Source organism: Bombus pascuorum, chromosome 6 (assembly GCF_905332965.1).
Source record: "Bombus pascuorum chromosome 6, iyBomPasc1.1, whole genome shotgun sequence".
Taxonomy (NCBI): Eukaryota; Metazoa; Arthropoda; class Insecta; order Hymenoptera; family Apidae; genus Bombus; species Bombus pascuorum.
Genome location: NC_083493.1, coordinates 8770391 through 8792293, shown reverse-complemented (window position 1 = coordinate 8792293; position 21903 = coordinate 8770391). Strand labels below are relative to the sequence as shown.

The 21903-nt window shown below is 34.9% G+C and overlaps 3 protein-coding genes and 1 long non-coding RNA gene across 10 annotated transcripts in view; 2 read left to right on the top strand and 2 right to left on the bottom strand.

The window, feature by feature from the left end:
* Positions 1-1655: 1655 nt before the first annotated feature.
* On the bottom strand, positions 1656-8268 carry LOC132908118 (orphan steroid hormone receptor 2-like). 6 transcript variants are annotated; one of them, XM_060961784.1, is made up of 9 exons: positions 8130-8268; positions 4368-4508; positions 4162-4269; positions 3914-4069; positions 3575-3839; positions 3231-3478; positions 2955-3151; positions 2596-2873; positions 1656-2534 (listed from the first exon to the last, which is right to left on the bottom strand). In XM_060961784.1, the coding sequence occupies exons 2-9, from the start codon at positions 4500-4502 to the stop codon at positions 2275-2277; spliced, it is 1647 nt and encodes a 548-aa protein (XP_060817767.1). In that variant the 5' UTR covers positions 4503-4508; positions 8130-8268; the 3' UTR covers positions 1656-2274. The 6 variants fall into 6 exon arrangements, with proteins under 6 accessions (XP_060817767.1, XP_060817768.1, XP_060817765.1 ...); XM_060961785.1 differs by lacking the exon at positions 8130-8268 and adding an exon at positions 6236-6370; XM_060961782.1 differs by lacking the exon at positions 8130-8268 and adding an exon at positions 5713-6087.
* Positions 6652-8315, top strand: LOC132908126 (uncharacterized). The gene is made up of 4 exons (XR_009658315.1): positions 6652-6791; positions 6867-7444; positions 7700-8104; positions 8179-8315. It is a non-coding gene; the product is annotated as an uncharacterized LOC132908126 (long non-coding RNA).
* Positions 8316-8906: 591 nt separating this feature from the next.
* LOC132908123 (microtubule-associated proteins 1A/1B light chain 3A-like) lies at positions 8907-11225 on the bottom strand. Of its 2 annotated transcripts, XR_009658313.1 has the most exons (5): positions 11086-11225; positions 10591-10753; positions 10322-10506; positions 9916-10252; positions 8907-9829 (listed from the first exon to the last, which is right to left on the bottom strand). XR_009658313.1 is itself a non-coding variant. In XM_060961797.1 (4 exons), exons 1-3 carry the CDS (start codon positions 11126-11128, stop codon positions 10344-10346), a joined length of 369 nt encoding a protein of 122 aa, XP_060817780.1. In that variant the 5' UTR covers positions 11129-11225; the 3' UTR covers positions 8907-10252; positions 10322-10343. The 2 variants fall into 2 exon arrangements, 1 of the variants encoding a protein (XP_060817780.1); XM_060961797.1 differs by having other exon boundaries at positions 8907-10252.
* A 647-nt stretch (positions 11226-11872) lies between these two features.
* Positions 11873-21903, top strand: part of LOC132907659 (dual specificity tyrosine-phosphorylation-regulated kinase 2-like) — a 50121-nt gene continuing 40090 nt past the window's right edge. The window contains exon 1 of the mRNA XM_060960961.1: positions 11873-16093. Within this exon, the coding sequence (XP_060816944.1) occupies positions 14897-16093 (1197 nt within the window). The 5' untranslated portion in view covers positions 11873-14896. The remainder of the gene's footprint in view (positions 16094-21903) is intronic.

Below are 21903 nucleotides of genomic sequence, written 5' to 3'. Positions count from 1 at the left end.
ATTACATTTAATATAAATATATCTTTTCGTACAGGCACATTTTATATTTACATACAGGTTTCTCTTTTATCTTATCATTTCTAATCATATTGTCCATTAAGTATTTCATTAAATAAAAACTGTATCATACAAAGTATATGAAAGCCTAAAAGATAATTTCCATTGATACAATTTGTCATTGGAAGATTGTACGTGACATGTGATGCAATGAATACGTTCTTTCATAATATAAGAGTAACAATTTCTATGTATTACAGTCAATATCACTTATGATACTGTAAAATTAAATTACTATCAGTATTATCATTAATGGTACAATGCACCACAGTATCGTTTCATGAAAAATTCGTTATTACTTTTATTAAAGTACATAATATGTACTGTTAATAGTTACTAAAAATTACATCAGATTTTAACAGATATAATGTACAGAACATCTTGAAAAAAAAACGTATTGTGGTTTAATCTTTGGATTATCGAATTAGAGAAAATACTTATGTTTAACTAAATATTAAACATTGCTAGAAATATTGTACTTAGTACTTATACCTATTAATCAGAAAAATGTTTATGGAAATCTCAACCAGCAAAACGTTTTTATGAACATTAACAATTGAGAACAATTTAAAAATATTTAACGATTCGTACATTCGTTACAGTATAACTCGGAAAAATATCCATATTCTAAATATTATTAATAACATTAAATACATAGCATTACTTTTATCCTAACTTACTAGTGCTAATTTAATATTTCATAATTTTCAAGTACATACAAATAATATATGCGCTTACATTTATATTCTATTATATGAATATAATTACAATAATTAACAGTAAGATATAAAATGTACAGTTTATTAAGTAAACGCATACATATTTATTTCTTTATTTCTTTTAACTTGCTAAGTGTTTTTGTTTTTCATAAAAAATATACTATTATTGTCTGTTTTGAAGTAAATAATACTTGATGCATAATAAACTCAATATTTAAGAAAATTCCGTTTCTATTCTGTTGAAAATAAAATAGATCTGACTTTTTTTTTCTTGAATGTAGCACAAATTAGTATTATTGCACAATGTATTTTTTTTTTATGGGCATTTTAAATATGATGCATCTTTTTTTACTTAATCTACAATAAAACACAGTCTAGAAATATATCATATTTGCAATGACTATTTTCTAGAAAAATAAGTAAAAAGTGTGCATATGCCAACTCATATCTAACAAAATTACTATGTCGTTAAAATTACAACGAAATATGTGATTTGTTTGTACTGATAGTTATATTGAATTATCTTCTCTTTTATCAAAACTAAGACATTAGTGATTTTTTGGACGGAAAAATGCAGTGATCATAAAGAAACAATTTAGTTAACGTTTCAAACTTCTGTGAAGATTTTAATGTATATGTAACAGAAAAAAACTTTTTCTGAAAATTTTTTACAATTTTTCAACATTTTTACGTAAAAATAGTTAGAATATTATATATATATAATAAAAAACTGTTGAATTGATGAAGTAAAAGATTATTAATTCGAGCAAAGGGCTATCTTTCTTCACTGCTAATAAATTATAAGTATAATAATATCGAACCACATGTTTTTTTATAATATATGCCAATACAAAACTTTCCAGGAATATATTTTTATTAAAAAAACACGAAATTAAAGCTTCTTTCTGATTTTTGATCAAGTGATAATTGGTCACGTATGATATTGTAACATTGTTTGTAATTTTAATGAAAGGGTGAGTTTATACTGATAGCAATGATAATAATATTTTCGATAATAAATATGTTACTATTAACATATTTTACAAATACAACGTTTTGTGCAAGACGGAAAGTTTTGTACAACAGGCAGTCAATTTATAATAAATAAAAAAATGTTAAACATTGAAATATTTTAAGCTAAATATTACATCTGATTAACAAGTTAAAACACATCTACCCTGAGTTTTAACAACTTTAAAAAGAGGCATGTGAGAAATATATATATATATATATATGTGTGTGTGTTTTTAAACGTGTGTGTGTGTGTGTGCGCGCACGCGCGCGTGTGTGTATAGGGAGAGAGAGAATTATAGTTTTTTTATGAAAAATAAAAATCAACATTGCCTCGTTACATTTTCCTTTCTCAATGTATAAAAATATTCAAGTCATTTAGCGCTACGCGTATATGTGTGTGTGTATATATATATATATAACATATGTATGTATTTATAGATATCACTTTTTTAGGTCACGATTTACATTGCACAATTAGTAATTGTCACCCCATATGACTTTCAGGTTCAGCTTTGTAATCTTGCATAGTAAGAATATAAGGCACGACACTAGCTACGCTTACCCTACCGATAAGACCTGCAAAGAATAAATCTTCCAAGACCCTAGGGTTAATTGAACGAAGTGGTGCAAGCCTTAAAAGAAGGCGAGGTAACCTGTTGGATCCTACGCGTTGTTGTAATTCTGTCCACGCAGCTTCTTGTAAAACTTCAACCTTTTTACGCCACACGCCGGCTAAGACATTGTCTATAAAAATTTCAATTTAAAAATAGACAACTTTTGTACAAATGGAGTATTCTTTACTTACCGGAACTGAAAAGAGTCAACGCTTTAAGGTACGCGTATTCAACGGAATCCACTTGTAATTTATGAAGTGAACTAACACAATCTTGTAGTCTACATATATGTTCTGTGACAGACTTCACTTTACTAGCTGTAATTTTTTCCTGTGCAATACTAGCTTGTAAATGATTTATTATTGATGTTAGAATACTGGGAAGAGATAAAGTGTATGCACATTGTGCAAGTCCTAAAGTAAAAAGCTGTCCCCAGGAACTGCGCACTAACGTTGTTTGAACTTCAGATCTGTAAAAATTAACAAGTTTGTCCAATGTCCAATCTTTACAGGTAACATTTTGATTAATATCATGCTCTTTATTTACGCACGGTAATGCTTGAAATGCCGGAATTCCTCGGGCCCAATGAACTGACAAAAAAAGTAATCTAGCGGCACTCTCGCAAATATAATGTATCGATAAGTACGCAGGAGCTGGGCTTGGGGCCCTTAGTTCGAATAACGTATGCCTTTCGGAAATTAATTGGCCAGTCCATTCTTCTTCTGGCTCACTTGAACCATTAACACTCTATAATAAAATTATATAAAAGTCGCAAAAATATTTAAAGATATTTTGCAAAGATTTGCCTGATATAAATGAAACATACATCTCCAATAAGTTTAGCCATGCTATCTAATGCATGCGAAATAAGTAAACGTTCTCTTGCTAATGTTAATGCATCACTCAGATCACTATCACTGCTTTGGTCTTCCATACTGGGGCTTTCAGGTTGTTCCCAAGTTGGAGGAGTCTCAGATACTGATTGCTGCGGTTCTGGTTTAACCCTAGGACTTCTATTTCCTACTTTTGTTCCTGCTGATTCGCCTAACACTGGTTTTCTCTCATGTTGAACAGCTGTAACATTATAGTACAAAATGTTAGCAATTACAAAACTGTTTAAAATTAAATTAAAAAATTGAATGTTTCATTCAGTATCTTAAATAAACTTACAATCACTTCTCATTCCCATTGCAAGACATTTCTGAAGCCTACAATACTGACACCGATTTCTATGGTGTTTGGTAACTTCACAACTTTTGCTTCCTCTACATTGATAACCCAATTGTTTTCTAATGCTACGTTTAAAAAATCCTTTACAACCTTCGCAACTTATTGCCCCATAATGTCTTCCACTAGCCCTATCCCCACAAACCACACATAATTCTAATGACAGTCCCAAACCTAAAGAACCACGGACATCTCTTGCTAATTTTACCTAAAAAGTAATAAAATGTGAAGCACATATTCGAACAATATAAAAATTACGAAACAAATAGACGAAAATCCTACCTCTACATCAACATTATTTAAATGTTCAATTCCAGAGTGTAAATGAACAATGCCTGCATGAGAAGTCAAATTACGAAAATCTCGTCCCATTTTGTGATCAACTTTATCATCGTGTACATTGTCTACATGATTATTTCGATCCCTTTCCATATCTCTCTAAAAATATATAGTTCATTATACAATTAATAAAAAGTATCTTAAAAGTTCTGTTTCTAATTTTTGCAAAAATTAATACACCGAAATTATACCACAGCGGGATGATGCGCTAAACTGTGAAAATTTCTTCCTACATTTTGATCCAGTTTATCGTCTTGTAAATTTTCACCCCGATCGTTTTGATCAATTTCCATATCACGCTGTAATAAAAAGTTGTTATTAAATAATCTCAAGAAATTAATTTGAACATTTAAGTTAGGATAATAATTTTTAAATCATTAAAAAATGAAATAAGCACCTCTGTTTCAACATCAGCTACATGATCCATACCATGGTGACGAGATAAATTACGGAAGTCCATTCCTAATTTTCGTTCCTCTTCGTTTTCATTTAAATTATCGTGATCATGTGGTTCTCTATGTTCCCTATCCATTTCTTTCTGCAACAATAACAAATAAAGATACTTACATAATTGTACGATTCATAAAACATAAAATATTCCTATGGTGACGTCACTATATATATATATATTACGTGTATCTTAAACAACCGAAAATACTCGCAAACCACTTGTTGTTTAAAGAATTTGCTTATAGAATTCATAAATTAATATCTTTCCGCTTTATTGATACATATCTTTAAAAGAACAATGATAATTTTACATTTATATTCAAATAAATAGACAATTAATTAACTATTCCTTTCACAATAATCAGGATCCTCTTACAAAATAATTTACCAACAAATAATATCAAATTATCAGAGGTAAATTGCAGCTTATAAACTTTAAATAATTTTTATGATTTTACGGTAAATAGCACAAACAGCTGGCTTGCTTGTGGAATTCACTTATAGAAATTTGCTCGTTTTATTTCCAAACTTGTTTCTATTATGCAAGAAAATTTACTAGCTTCAATATAACCTGTAAGCTTGTAACATAAAATAATTTACTAATAACATTATTCAATTGTATAAAAAAGATCTAGCTTTAATGTGACTGAAAAAATACATAAAAAAAAACATCTTTTCTATGGAGATTGCATAATGCTCCACAGATATTGGTAGCAGTACATCGAGTAGGATCGGATAAATCGTGATCATGTACAATCCGATTTGATCTAGGCAGATAGAAGGTATCGTTTAAAGGCCTAAGCATCGACGCGGTATAAAAATGAAAACTGGAGCATTTGCCGTCCGCCCCTACCTGCCGCAACCCTTTCCCCCTACCATTTTAAGAAGTGAAAGAGATGGTCCCGAGTTGTTCGGTTCGTAGGTTGCTACGTGGTTAAGCGCATGCCGATACCATAGCCATGCTACACTGGCTGTCATAGAGCGAATGGTCCATTTCCATACACTCGTGATCCGACTTCGTCACCACTGTCAGTGCAGTAACATGAGAAAACGATGCCTGTACCGTTGCTCCAAAATACTTAACATTCTTGGACCTTACGTTTCGTTATGCATCGTACTCTCTCTGTAAGCGTACTCTCACAACCTTTCTAATCACGATAAAGCTTTCAACCGAATAACCACAGCTACTTTCGAACGTACGAAAATACGTTTGTGCTTTTTAGAAATTTTTTTACATTTAGAATCAAATTTCTTTCATACAAGCCATCAACTTGTATACACACAATACTTACTTTATCTGTATGATTAATAATAACACACGTATCTGATTTCACGGAAGTGTCATGCATGAGATTCAACGTCATTCCATTTTGCGATCAAGAATTTCACGATAGTAATATGACACCTGTCGTCTCTTCTTTTTTTCAAACTTGAGCCATTGACCCGTTTAGACACGTGTCATTATAAACTATTAACAAATTTTATCGCGGCCGCCTTTATCGTTTACATTTCGACGATCCTATCTTCGATAGTATTTCATGCACTATGATGAACAGTCCGCCGAACAACAATTGGAAATATGTTATTAATGGTTAAAAGGTGAATCTTAATTGAAAATACAAAAAGTATAGCCAGAATCCAAAACTATTATTTTTTAAAATAAATTAATTCCTTATCATTTTATTTATCTTATATAGACATGAATATATCATTTTAAAACATTTTATGAAACGAATTGCGTTTTCCTGACCGACCTTAGAAAACACGCGACGTGTCTTACATTAAAGTTCGAGGACGGTACGCACAATACACTACCTGTTGGGTCGACCTGTATCACCGCATTTGCGTGTGTCGGCGGTGGCGCTCTCACAGGTCACGCACGGTTCTGAAAATATAACGTAGCTAGCCACGCGGTAATACGCGCGGAATATATGTATATATATATATTCGTTATTCGAATATATATTCAAAAAACAACTTTTTAATAAATCAAATGACGAGGGAACACGATAAACTAACACATTCGCAGTATATATGCGGAATCTTTTTACTCGGTATGAGCGCTCTCGCGCACAAAAACACCACGTCTGAAGTTTAAAGGCAACCTTGCACAGGTGAACGCAGCCAGGCCGTTCGCTGTACTGGCAGGTTGGCAGGTCACTCTCTTGTATACCGCCAAGACACACCGGCCAGGTGCATTCTCGCCCCGCTTGCCTGCTTTTCTACCTGAGCGAGAGCATTCGCTGTAAAGGACCGCATAGTGGCTTCTCGACGAGCGTTACAGGTTATGTCACGTAATACACGCCCGCGATGACTTATCGGTTGAGGCTCGAGGTCGCAACGTCGAACGAGAATAGGTCAAACACGAACAGTTAGTGGCAAAAATTTCTATTAAAAATGCATATCATGACCCAGCAAATATTTTCCTATGCACCATTATTTTTAGATATGAATATTAGGGGAATTATTTACGTTAATGTGCACGTACAACATAATGTTCTTTTAACTAACGATACTACAATCTGATATCTATTGACGGTGTGAAACTTCTTAGAGAAACATATTGTGTACATTATAAATAAATCAGAGACTAGAACACAGGTACTGAATTAAAATTTTCGATATTTAAAAATCTTTTCGTTCTAAATATGTGAAAATTTTTAAGCTGAAACGTAGGAAAAAAATTACGACTTTACCTGAACGAATTATCTTGAATGTATTTTTATTTCGAATGTATACAGCTTATATTTCAAAATAAAAATAGACTCAAATTTTGGATGAACTGTAAATAATTATAGCAATAATCTTATATAATTTTAATCAGAGCATTACGATATATTAATTTATTAAAAATATGGATTCTATTTTTGTCGGTTAAATTAGCATCTTTTAAATATATTATGTTGACTTATAACCTTTCGATTGGTCATTTCAAGTTAGCTAAAGATTTCTTGGAAGAGCATCAGCGAAGAAGAATAGTCATTGGAGAGTAATTATTTCTATCTATACGACCGGACTTCACAGGTAAAGGTCGCTTGTGGGTCCGAAGGTTACCTCCTACCTACTTGATCACCGTATCGACACAGATTTATCTTGTAATCCCACTTGCTGCGTTAAAATTGCACTACTAATCGCGCATTATTCTTTCCTCTTTTGTTTATTATAATCAATTTTTGTATTACCATCTGCGAATTTATAATGACGTAAATTCTTAACTTCTAAAAAATAGGCAAACTTATTATTTTCTTATAATTTTTAGGTATTTTCATTATTTTTCAGTTTCGCAATATACGAGGATATGAGAAAAGAATTTAAAAATTATTTCCCTTACAAAAAAATATTTTATATTGCAACGTTTGAATTAATTGTACAATAAAAGTAAAATATTAAATTGAAAATTTTTGAATGTAAAAAAACATAATGGAAAAAGTAATGTTATTATCAACAGAGTTACAAGATTTCATAATGACATTGTCAAAATATACAATCACTATTTTATCCTTAAGGAAGAATAGTATTTTATTTACTAACAATCTAATTGCGGAGAAACCTGCAAATATGTATTTTACAGTATTTAATTTTATGAAGGAACGTGCACAGATTGATTCGATGTGGGCGAGTCAACGTTTCGGATTTCATGCATCGTTATCGACGAAAGGATAACACAAAGCTAAATACTAAAAAGTACGTAATTTTTGTACGGACTTACCTTTGTTACTAATAACGACGATAGATTTGACTATGTGTCATTTGGACAGTTCATAGCAACAGCTAGACTTCGTCAACCATCCGTGGGTTAGAGTTCATAACCTCTTCTAACCTTTACCTTTCCTTTGCCTCCTTCCCCCCCGTGCCTAACCCCACCGCTCACCTTTATAGCCACTCGACAATACATCTGCTGCCATCGATACGCGGTTGTATACAGATTCACGATTTCGAACCTTTGTTGAAGAATTTGTACGTCGCGCCATATCCTCGGTAAGTTTAAGAACTGTTTTCAGGAAGTATCGCCATGATGGTAAAGGAAGTTGCCATATAACCATAATTTATATTTAAATTTCTTTATTATCCTATCTCGTATAGAAGAATTAAATTTCAGAATACATATATGAGCTCCTAACGTAAGCTTTAGTGTTAACAAATTGAAAATATCTAATACAAATTTGGTAAGAAAGCATGCAATATATTGCAAAACGTTATTTATTGCAAACAATTTTCCATGTAATACATGTTATACATAAATTCATTATATATAAGTATTAATACTTTATTATATATATTATATATATTTATTATATATATATAATTATAATATATATATATAAGTATTAATAAAGCGTATCATTAATATTACTAATATTTATAATAATATCACTAATATCCTACTAAAATTTCATCTTTATTGAAATATCCATCTATCTGTGAATTAAGTGCTCATTTTTATTGTTTTTATTATTATCATATTTTTTATAGATACTTAAAAATGTTTGTAGAAAGCCACATTTTTTACTAATTATACATGACAAATTTAATGTAATCAAAGTAAGTTTCAACTCAATTTGTATCAAATTAATATTAATCAACGTCTTATTGCCTAAAAATAATATTATATAATTACATAATGTTAGCAGGTTTTTTTCTTACAATTCGTGTTATCAGATCTTAATTATTATTCGTATTGGTAAATAAGATTCGTAGTAAAATGTTGATAGTAATAACAATAGTAAAACTGAAAATGGTATTGAACTGTTAAGTCTTATAGAATTGTCTCATTGATACAATGATTGTTATTTTCACTCTTAGTTACAATGCCAGGTACTTTTGTTTCTTATTTAATTTACTTCTCTGAAGATCAAAGATAAGTGCGCTTATAACTTTTCAAATTTAAGACATAATTCAAGACAATTGTTATTAATTACAAGTATCAAACAGTAGAAGATAATAATCGTATTATTAAATGCATAATTTTATACATATATATATTTCAGTTAGAATCCATTATAATCCAATTGAATTTCATAATGCAAATATGTTTAATAAAACTGATACGAGTGTAATAACATTATCACATATCAATACACATGGTATATTGTGTAGTCATATGTATGAACACTTTCTTTACTGTTTCAATATTTCATGAACAGAATACATTAACTGGAGAAGATATTTTCATTTATAGATACCTTAAGTAAATTAAATCATTTTTTTGTTTAAATTATAAACAGGCATGTGATGAATATAAGTAATAGTTATTACATAATTCGCATAGTAGCAAAAGTCAAACATATATAGAATAATTTGATTCCAGTTTTGTTTGTAAATATACTTTACAATTTGTTATATATAAACTGGCCACTACTTGTTACTATATTGTTTACATAGTACTACTCCCTCCTTATACATTATAATCTATTAGATACATAAGACAAATATAGAAGTAAACAAATTCAGATTAATGATACTAGATACAATTATTATATAGGTAACCTTCTTACCTATTAAGACTGATGGTTTTTATAGTTGTTGTCTGGAACTATTAAAGAATTTCAAAAGTGTGTCCTGTTATTAGCAATAAACTTAATCTTATACTGTAACTTATGTGAAATATAACTGATATATATGTTGAAAGACCAAAGCACCATGATAGTTTTACACAAAAATGTCATTCTTGATTGTTTCGTTACTTATTACAGCAGGTACTGCAAGTTGATCACACATATATTCTGCATATCCAGGTGATGGCAGACATAAGTCAGGATAGATCTAAAATTTTCCTAAGAGTTCTTAAAAGTATTTAAAACATAGCATATCCCACAAAAAGATTAGTTTTACCTATAATTAAAAATGATAAGATATTAAAGTAATCTTAAATATTTTTAACACTAAATAATTTAAACTTACTTGTAAACTAAAATGATGGAATTTAATGCCCAAATACTTCTTGGCTGGCAAATACTACATAAAGGAAGCCATCCGCATCTTGTTCTCTCTGATAAAGCTGTGCCATAGTCATACTACCACTTGCCATACTTCTTTGGTTTACTAATAGGAAAAATGCCTGTGTCGGATGTAGCTGTAGTCTGCGTCTATTAGTTATTGTCAATAAATATTACTACTTATAAATTATATATCAGTTCTGTAAATAGTTTAGAAAATATTAAAAAATATACCTAATAATTTTAACGAACTCTGCCACTGTCAAAAAATCGGGTACTAAAAATTTGGATCTGTCCAATATAGGTAACTGTTTCTCTCCATAGTATCTTTCGACAACAATGGGTATCTTATTTGGATGTTGTCGTCTAATTAATTCCACATCAGCAGACCTTTGTGCTAAATTTTATGAACGAATTTTTAAATATTATTAATGTCTCACAAAAGATAATATAATATTTCTGGATGTAATTTTTAATATTATTTAATTTCTTAAAATTAATTTAAAGATATATTTATACGCAAATTTAAACGAATGTTACTCTGTACAAGATATTATTCATTTGTTATGAAGGGTACATGGTTCAATATTATCAATAAAGTAAAAGTATATCGAGCTACAAAGTAAGCAAAACATCGCAGAGATACTGTGCCGTTTGTTTAGATTTAGATTTGTCTGGTAATTTTAATTATAAAGATATTATAAATAATATAAGAAAACGTATGCTTACCGAACGAACGTTTTTCTTTAAATGATTTAGGATTTAAATTCATCTTGAATTCACTATGTGTTATTACGACGTTTAAAGTGATATCAGCTGTAAGGATAAAAAGATATTCTTAACGGCTCAAAATGATGCCAATCTCAGACTGTTTTCAGTTTAAGCTAGGTTGAAGAAGACAATGTTAATATACGTTCACATTGGTATATGCTGCCCTCTTGCTACAGTGGTTTTTGTATTCGACCACTTCTTCTCTCTCTTCCTATCCTTTGAAAACAAATTTCCGTCATGAATTGCACAATACAAAGATATACATCAAGTGAAATTTAATAGTGTAATATGTATAACGAAATTATAGTATATAAAACTTTCTATGATAAAAAGACTGTTTATTTGAATAGAAAATCAAATAATGGAATTGATTTGTTCAACAGATTGATTCAGAAAAGATTAATACTTCCGTTTATATAATGCACGTAACGCTCCAGCTATTGGCTAGTAGTTACTCTGAAATTATAATCTTTAGGGTTACTTTTGTATCATTGTAGAAAATGTTTAAATTGAGCTGCTGAACTTGATACACGTGGTGAAACGATATGATTAATAGCTAGAATCTTCTTATTTTAATATTTGATGATTATGATTTTGTTTCCCCTATATTTTGAATACGTGGTTTTATTTACTTCTTCTAACTCGACTTATTGGACGAATTTAAGTGAAATAATATCGCGAGGCACTTCACGGAGAAAATGGGAACTAAAACGTGGAGGAGATACCGAATCATCTAAAGTAACAGTCTAGTCTATGTCCTCCCTCTGTCTTTGATATAGGAATACGTATGGACTGTGGACACCTGTGCGTGCGGCAAGCACCAACTGTCTGTATACGTGAGAGTGCATGCGTGGGTGTCACAGCAGGCGTTTCTTTATGAATAGAGTAATGGTGCTCCCGCCTTGAGTGGTTCGCGAATCAGCGAGTGTGGATTTCTCAGTGAAAAGTTGTGCCGGAATTAAGTAAAAGAATTTAGTGCTATTAAATGCAGCCTCAGCAGCGTACCTATCGTTCTTCGGAATTGACTGTGCAACTTGCTTGGTACACGCCGAACGTTCAGTACAAGGGAAAGGGATAACAAAAACATCTGTATTCGAAATATATAGATAGAGAAGGTACACAGAATCCAGTATAGAAATGATAGACAATCGCATCTCGATAATCGTAGAAATCACGATAGAGGGATCTTTACCACGGGAAGCGTCATGCTACGTCGTCTAACCGCCGAAGATCCGCAAAAATCTCTCCCGCGAGGTATCGCTTTTATTCTTCTTTCAAAACCGACAGCTAAATACGCGAGAGATCGTGCATCAGCCAGTTAGTCTGGCCGTTCATCCTTTTGCCTGGTCGTCTACCCCTTCTGAACCGTCCTGACACAACGTTTAACGGGGGTATAAAAAGAATAAACATGGTGGCGGCGTGAGAGAGATAGATAAGGAGAATCGCGAGAAAGGAGAAGGACGGAGAAAGAGGAAGGGTGGGAGAGAGAGAGAGAAAGAAAGAGAAGTCAGCCAGCTAGCTAGCCAGCCAGCCAGTCAGTGTGCCAGAAGCGACGAACTTCGTTTCGTGCTTGCCTTTGTTTCGATGAAAAATAATCTGTCGTTCCTGAACATCCACCCAACTTTTGCATTTATTCATTTATTATCGTCTTAACAAACGAGAACAAAGAGACGAAAGTAACAAGTTTCTCACGATTAACGCTGAGAGAGGACGTTTCGCTTGTAAACAGTTATCAAGGTGCGGCCACGTTCATCGTATTCGCGGTGTTTGCTTCGATTTTCATGCGTGCACGGGGTCCACGACCGAGCGTGTGAGAAATTCAGCATATTGTCTGGCAACGCGGTGCGGCTCGATTTCGATTTTGCAGTGTCGTCGTAGGTGTGATAATATGATATGTTGCAATCGAAAAAATTCGGCATGATTTGATGACGACGAACGTTCGTCGAATTGCTATCGCGAGTAATCTTCGTTCGAATTGATATAATGTGAACGATTTACCTACGAACCACAGGGAATGTCGATGCATGTAAATAGAACACGTTCGTCCGTGATCATACGAATAATTAACTGCCCGAGAAGACTTGAGAAGCTGTACTTTACTAATTAAAATTCGTCAATAAAATTCTACTGCTAAAAAAGATATTCATCGTATACGACGTTCATGACCATCGAATGACTTTCCATCGATTATCAACGATCATTCGACGAGGACGATTTACTCTTAGAATCCTCTTCGCGACAAATCGTTCGAATCGAATCGTATATGGCTGTTCTGATTAACGGTTATTACGCTTCAAGAAAGGTGAATCTCGTCGAGAGTGAACATCCATTGTACGAAAAACGACAATGTTGTTACTTTGACAGAGCTTGATGTACATTCTATTCGAAAGTTTGTCGGTTGAAGAAACTTGAAAAAAAAAAAAGGAGAAAGAGGAAAAGGAAAAAAGAAAATATTCAATGGAGCGAAGTCGTTCGTGTTGGCCGGCCTGGTGCCAATAACCTCCAGTCAGAGAGGTGGTAGACAGTTTTCGCACGATGCGTTTGCCCTCGTGCTTGATAGATTATAAAATTAGACGTTCGAAACTTCGTACGAAGGTAAAAGGAGCATCGCGTCGTTCCAATGCGGTAAAGAAGGTGGAGACACTGGCTGGTGATAACGAGCGAAGGGTCAAGCGACGAAGGGAATTAATACAAGTCGGATGAATAATTCTGAGGGGGGTAGACAGCTGTGCATGGTAGTCAGAAGTGACGTCAGTCGTGTTGGGTTCATAGTTCCTCTTATTTTCATCGTTCGAAGCCGCGCACAGAGGCCGTGCACGAAGGGGTGACAACGAAAGTGGCGAACACGCGAAATAAAGAAAGAAAGAAAGAAAGAATATACCCATCGACGACCACGTCGAGCTTTTTTAACGATCGACGATCGTAGTTCGCGCTTGCTACAACAAGAAGAATCATCACAATTTCTAGTCCGCTGCATTTACATCGAGAAGTCTTTTTTTTTTCTTCTTTCCTTTCTCGACGAAATATTTTTAGACGATCGATTGTATTTCAAGCCGCACGTGCGACCGCTTCATCGGCATCAGGGATCGAATCTTATTCGACACGCTCTTCTAAAGAATCAATGCGCATTTATCGAGCACGCATCGCAGTTTGTTCGTAATATGCTTCGTAAAGTTTTAGGAGAGTTAATTAATAATTTCAAGGTTCACTAAATAGTCGTCGAGGAGACAAAGTATAGAAAGAAAAGGAGAAGCATTTTGCACGTTGCAATTCAGCAGACACCGAGAACGAGACTGAAATTCAAATCGCATTAAATCCTTTAGTCGATTAATTTATTCGGGGCGAACTAACTTACACGAAAAAGCTAGTTAACGAGATCGGCAGATTGACTAGATTTACTCCTATATTATTATACATATATATTGTATACAAATATAAAATAAACTGACTTAGATCTGCGAATTCTGCAAGACGAGAAGGAAGATCGAAGTAAGTTGAGCAATAACAATCGCGTTTAATTAGTGTATTAATCTCAACGAACCAATATGTTTTTTATCCAAACGACAATACATCGTGACACGTTAGAAGAAATAATAATAGCCGAAATCACGAGAGAAAGAAAACCTTAGAGAAAGAAGACACCTTATCGATCCGTATCGGGGTACGAGTAATCATCCAATGATTGCTTGTTTCATTTCCTTCGATAAACGACCAGTTGGTCTGCCCGGGACGAAACACACGCTCGAACATCATCGTCAAATGGACACAAATGACTAGCTTAACGTTATCTTCGAGCACGTTCGAGATGTCCCGGTCTAGACCAAAACTGTTCGTACCCGCGAACGCGATCTCAACGCAGACTTTCACCGCTCCGACGAGCGAAAGCAATCATCTACCACCCCTGAAGAGTAACACGTTAGCTTTGAAGCAGTCTGCCAGTGAATCGTCGCCTAGTTACTTGACCCGCACCAGTCACATGGCTGGTACTCACCTGCCGAGCTTAAGTTCCAGCGCTAACAACAGCCTGCTCAGCCTGACCGGGAACTCGGAAAGTTTAAACTTGAGCCTGAGCTCGCACACAAGCCACAACTCGAGCCACAATTCGAGTCACAATTCGAGTCATAATTCGAGTCACAATAATTCCAGTCATAATTTCACTCATAATTCCAGTCATAATTTCAGTCACACCACCACCACCACTACTACTACAGCTCACGAGTCTCAGCATACGCAGTCAAACAGTCAATCGAGCACCGCGTTGGTGGTGAAGAATGGATGTTCGAACGGAAGTTCCTGCGGCAGTGGTATACGTAAGCCGAAGACGATTACCGCCACGCCCGATGTCGTGCTGAAGATTTACGTGGATAAGCTGACGCCTTACGAGCACCATGAGATCTTTAATTATCGGCATATATACTTTATCGGGGCGAACGCGAAAAAGAGGCCGGGGATAATCGGTCGGCCTCACAACAACGGCTACGACAACGAACATGGTTCCTATATCCACGTGACTCACGATCACGTGGCCTACAGGTACGAGGTGCTGAAGGTGATCGGTAAAGGGTCGTTCGGTCAGGTTGTGAAAGCGTACGATCACAAGAAACAGGAGCACGTTGCCCTGAAGATGGTCAGGAACGAGAAAAGGTTCCATCGTCAGGCACAGGAAGAAGTGAAGATATTGAGGAAGCTACGCGAACAAGATAAGGACGACACGATGAATATCATTCACATGTTCGATTCGTTTACGTTCCGTAACCACATGTGCATCACCTTCGAATTGCTCAGTATTAACCTGTACGAGCTGATCAAGAAGAACAAGTTCCTGGGCTTCAGTATGCAGCTCGTGAAGAAGTTCGCGCACTCGCTGCTACAGTGCCTCGACGCTCTTTACAAGAACAGGATCATTCATTGCGACATGAAGCCGGAGAATGTTCTTTTGAAACAACAGGGACGCAGTGGTATCAAGGTAAGCGCACGCTGCTCTTTTTTTCTCCCGATGCATTCATTTAAACTTTTATATATATTTCAGATAATGTACTAAAAATATACAGGAAATAGCACAGTCCAAAATTGTTTTTTTATGCTTGATAGATAGAAGAAAAGTTTCTAAATTATTATATATTATAATGATCATTTTTAATCGTATTATATTCTACATAATCTTTAGTCATATTATATGATACAATCTTCAATCGCAGTAAATCCATTTCGACTTTTGAACGAACGAGGAATACATATATTACTAAAGATTGGTAAAACCTCGTGAAAGTTCACAGAATTTCTATTAGTGAGTGTATTTTCGTCCAGTCGCGGGGAGACGCGTTCGCTTTGAGACGCGTCAACGGGAGTCGTAAATTCCCGTTACGATTATACGAATCGACACCGCGAGCAGGGCGATCCTCTTATTTCTGTTACGATAATAGGGGTGGTTGTGGTTGAATAACTGTAGTCTACAGTTATCTAATATACATATATTTATACCCGTTTACAACACGTGGAACTTATACAGAGAATATTTTGATGTCGGCCGAAAGTACAATGTCTTACCCGAGGGTTGAGGTGGTAGCGCCTTATGTCCCAAGATCCTGACTGCCCGATGAGCGTAATAGCAATGATTTGACTCTCCGCATAGTCGAAGAGCAGTGTTTGACCGAATCGTTGACTAGAAGTGACTTGACTCTACGTGGCGTCGTAGAGCAGTGTTTGACCCATCTCGTACTATTTAGGAGGAAAGCTCGGTGTGGGTGTACCCTTGCTGAACTAAGAATGCGGATTCGTTGTTCACATTTGTCGGTAGAATAGTGAGGGTAACGATCCGCGATGCCCATTGGTTATAGCCAATGTTAATAACCAAAATATGAGGAGAAAGGCTCCTGCAGTTATGGCTCATGGGTATCCTTGTTCTTGAGAAAACCCTGATTTTTTGGGACCCTCCATAAACCGGCGATGTTTATATGACCATAGTTTAATGGTTGACAAATGTGGTTTATGGGGGTTCCTTGGGCCTAATACGGGTCACTGTGACCATGGGTAGGCCTAGGCGGCCTGACCATGAGGGATGTCGCGTGGACCATCTCATGCGACGTAACAGTGAGAAATCTGGTCTTCACCCTGGCTTTTTTTTCAATTTTCTGCCCAAACGCTTCGATTCGGGGAGGATAAACAGCTACCTCTCGTGTCAGTATCTAATACATTGTTCGTTTCGTGTTGGATTTTTACGCTCTTCGTTCGCCGAGATTAAACGGCGCGTCTCCTCTCAACAGACAGGGAACACAAGCTCGTCGTTAGCGTGAATACCGGCAGGCACAAGCGGAATAAGCGCGACAAGCTGGCTCGCGTGCTCAGATATGCTTTATACATACCATACTCTATACGTAGGTACGCAAGTACACGTACTGTTGTTGGAAGAGATATAGCGTGATCGTAAAATTAGTCAGACTTGGAGGTACACGTGTTTCCTGAACGAAACTGAAGTTCGAAAAGTTCTGAGGGAAAATAGTGCTCGAATAGCGTTAGAAGCATAAATCAATTTAGCAGTAAAACGGTTCTTCCTATATAATGATTATTACAGGAATAGGAAGGTAACAAAGAGTTTACTATTGTATGATTGTAATGAAAGATTGTAAACAAGAGTTTTAAATGTTGATTTATAAATGACGACTGCAACTTGACGTTCAAGATGTTTCTATTTTAGGTTGATTTCTAAATTGATCGCCGATCTTATATTTAGCTATATAATGTACTGTATAATAAATTGCTATAATTAATGTAATTTTTGCGAAGATTCATGTTGTTATTTTCGGAGGAGTGAAAAATAGCGTGTAAAGCAGCTAACTCCAAATAAGATTACAATTAGATGTATTACGAATAGCTTTAAAACAGAAAATAAACCACAGCCCGGCATAATGCAAAGCAGTTGGAACCAAACGCAAAGATTATTTAAAAATTCTCCGTTTCTTTATTTTATAATTTTAATCTTCTTCGCTTAATCAAGTAGGGTGTATTCATCGTCAATCACGTTCACCTAGAACCATTGGATGACTATGCATCCTTCTTTCAGCACCTAATCTCAAACCATTTTCTCAGATTTGTAATCTTCAACCACTTGTAAATTGCAATAAATTTGCAGTAAAATTGCACATAATATTATTATCGTTATTATTTGTTTAATTTCAACAATATTTAGAAATATGGATTATTCTACTCTATTTCTGCTTTATTACCGTCTTGCTCATCTTCCTTTTTCTTTTCTATTTACTGTTCTTTCGCGGTATCTCTCGTACAACACTTTTTCCAGGCTGCCTTTACTTGCGTATAATATAATTCTTACTAATTGATCGCACGAAATTAATTTTCAATTAATACCTACTACTCAGCTTATCTTGCTTTGCCATATGCGGTATCTCTTCTACAGTCAGTATACACCACGTGAAAACATATGGATTTCGTGCACACAGATGGTAAACTACGGGATTACACAACAATACGCAAAGATTATCGTATTGACAAATGCAATCACGCACGCGTATGCAGAGACATACCACGTATAGGGACGACAGACGAGGTGTCCTTGTCTCCTGTAATAAGCTTTGAGAAACATGTACACGTCCAGGTAGCGTCGCTATTATCTCGCTGTGACGGTCTATAGAATTCGCACGCAATATCGTGAACTTTCCGACTGCTTGGTCGCTTTCTTCGCCGACCTTGCTAGGCCGAGCACGTTAAAAGTGTACATGCTTTGCTTTCGCATCGACGTTTTCCTCGACGAACTTCGCTGCAGTTTTCTCGAATTATTAACTACACGATGACCCTGCTATAAGAATGAGTGATAGGTAGCTATAGACAGGTATAAAAATCGCGTCGAGAATTCTTTTGCCAATGAAATGAACAGAAGATCGGTCCTTATCTCGTATGATTCGCAGCAGAAAACATACTTTACATAGGTCGATTTAGAATGTTCGAAAGATTCACGAAACGATAGACATACGTAGCTGTTGTACGGTGCAAGAATCTTAGCTTCGTTACTAAGCAGAAATGTTTCGTTTTCACCGACGAATAAAAAGATATTTGGTATTGCTTTAACCGTGTCATTGTATCATACAAAAGGAATTAAGTTCAAGAATTAAATCGATATTTTATCTATACATACACACGTATACAATCGTATCGTTTATCGAAATTTATATCCTTGTATTCGTTTCATATTGTCATTTTGTAAGTCGATCGAAACTATAAACGAGAATTACTATAAGAAGCTGCTTCCAGAGAACTATTTTAAGGAACTAGTTTCAAATTCGTTTCCACGTAACAGTATGTGGAAACGTTCCTTAAAAGTACGTACGTTTAGTAGCCATTCTAAGACTATACCCAATATGCGTTTACTTGCAACTACAAGATCCTCTAACAGATGATCTCTGAGGCTCTTGCACGATAATGCTGTATACGCCGAAGCTTCCGGGTATAGGCTGTACTATAAGGAACGAGCCTAGCATCTTAGTTACCGAGAAACAGAAGTAGTGTGCCTGGAAAGAATGGCTCGCAGCGTTGGAATAATTTGTTCGAGGAGTTGGAAAAGAACCGTTGCTACGAATATAATTAGCCAAGCTCGGTTTCGTTCGATAAACTATAAACTTTACTTAAACTGTGGAATTTGTCGAGCGTAACGTCGTAACGTCGCGTTGTTGTTAAATTGAAAATTTTATTTTCCATTCTCCTTGATGCGTGTCATTATCGGTCTTAAATCGGTCTAATGAACTGGGGAAAGTGGTTGCGCGTCGAATCGGCGCGAAATCGCGATTAAGTTTCATTACCTGCCGGTAATGATATTCGTCAGTCGTTGAGCGATGTATAGTTACTCGAGCGCGCGGATTACAAATCTCGATGCATTATCGGATATTTTGAATAAGGTTTCGAAGAATGGCGCGTGGCGATGTATCAGGCGCGATCAGCCGAGTGTGAATCGTATCTGAATAGGAGAAAATAAGTCAAATTTCTAGCAGATAGAATATTCGCGCTGAACTTGTTGCTATCCTCCGTTTCTCTGCTGCTTTCGATAGTAGAAAAATAAGAGAAAAGAATTCATCTTATAGGAGAGAGAATTCTTTGCGTCAGGCTCCCTCGTTCTTTTTCTTAGGTATAAAAGCGAAAACGAGAAGCAAGGTTTTTTTTTAAAATTTCATAGGAATATCACACAGTGATTCGATATTAAGATTTAATAGTATCAAGTTAAGAAATATTATCGATTCTTGAATAATAAATAATATACGTGCGTTGGAAGTTTCGAACCTTAACATTCAAGGTTGAGTTTTTTTTAAAGCTCGATTGCAATTTTTTCTCAGAAGCAAAATTACGATTATAGAGGGTTAAAATTAATTCTCTTTCATAAATTCGTTTCTTTCTCGTATACAATGAATTCTTTCGAAACTAAATTTAGAGTGTTGTGCGTCGAGGTACGATTATCAAACATCGTGCCAAGTCTACGTTATTACAACCATGAATAATTTATAACGTATTATTCGATGATAATTCTGTTTTCTCAATTTGACTTTTCTAATATTTAAGTCCTAATATTTAACGCGTCGAGTTTCGGAGTATCGTTTCATCGCGCTTGAATATTCATCGATATTTCAGCTAGCACAGAGAGAAAAATTCCTCGAGGACACGTACAATATCACATCTGGCTTAATTATATTCCTTCTTCTTCCATGTTCCATTGTTCTTGACCGTATATACGATGGTTCGTTATCTCGTTCCTTTTCCTTTTTTCTTTAGAGCCTTGCCCCGCAGATGCGAGGCAGATTGAAAGGAATTTATTCCCCTTTTCATAAAGTTACACGGAGGAGCAATCGGTCGGACGCGTCGCGACGAACTCGTAAATTAGACGGCGCACGATGTTTGGCAAAGGAAACCATAACTAGACTGCGGATGTTTGCGAATTTATGAGAAATTAGAATCTACAAAAATATATAGAGTTCGTACGAAGGCTGCAGAAGAACGACATGACAAGTGTCTTTTTCATTTTTTATTTTTCACTGGAGAGCAATAGATACTGTTCAATTCTCTTCATCATTTTAAAAATATCGTCACGATATTAAAATATCGAAAAACATTAAACTGTTCCTCGTCTCAACGATAATACTTTTGGTTTTTACGATAATTTTTTAAATAATTGTCGAGCCACTTTTAAGAGCTTTTTGTATCTCTGAACGTAACAAGTTGTTTTTTATTAATTGTTCCAAGATACTATATTTCTTTCTAGTCATAAAAACGACTCGTGCTGGTCATGTTCTTCTTCATATAATCTGCACCAATGTATAAAATGTATTCAAAGTAAAATACTCGTTATAATATTCAGGGGATGAGACGAATTTTGATTGAGCGTCAGTTCCTTCGGTTGTTTTTATAAACATCTGAATTTCCATAAACATCCGTAGTCTATCTATAACCAAAGAAGAAAACCTGACGACACGATTTATGTACATACTTCGTGGTTAACAGGAAGCTGAAGTTTATAGCAATTTACTGGAAAGGGTCACGATTTAAGAACTAGTATCCTAAGCAATTTGTTGCGTACTCGCACGATGATGATGTGGGTACTATGAATCAGGTTTATTACGACCATCTTGTTATATTATACATCACGTCATAATTATTCCGATCAGGTGAATCGTTTTATTTCGTTCGATGGTATATCTATCTTAATATTGAATAATTACACGCTTGACATCGAAGCTTCGAATTCCTCGCTAACTAAATTCTTTATTTCTCATTCAATCA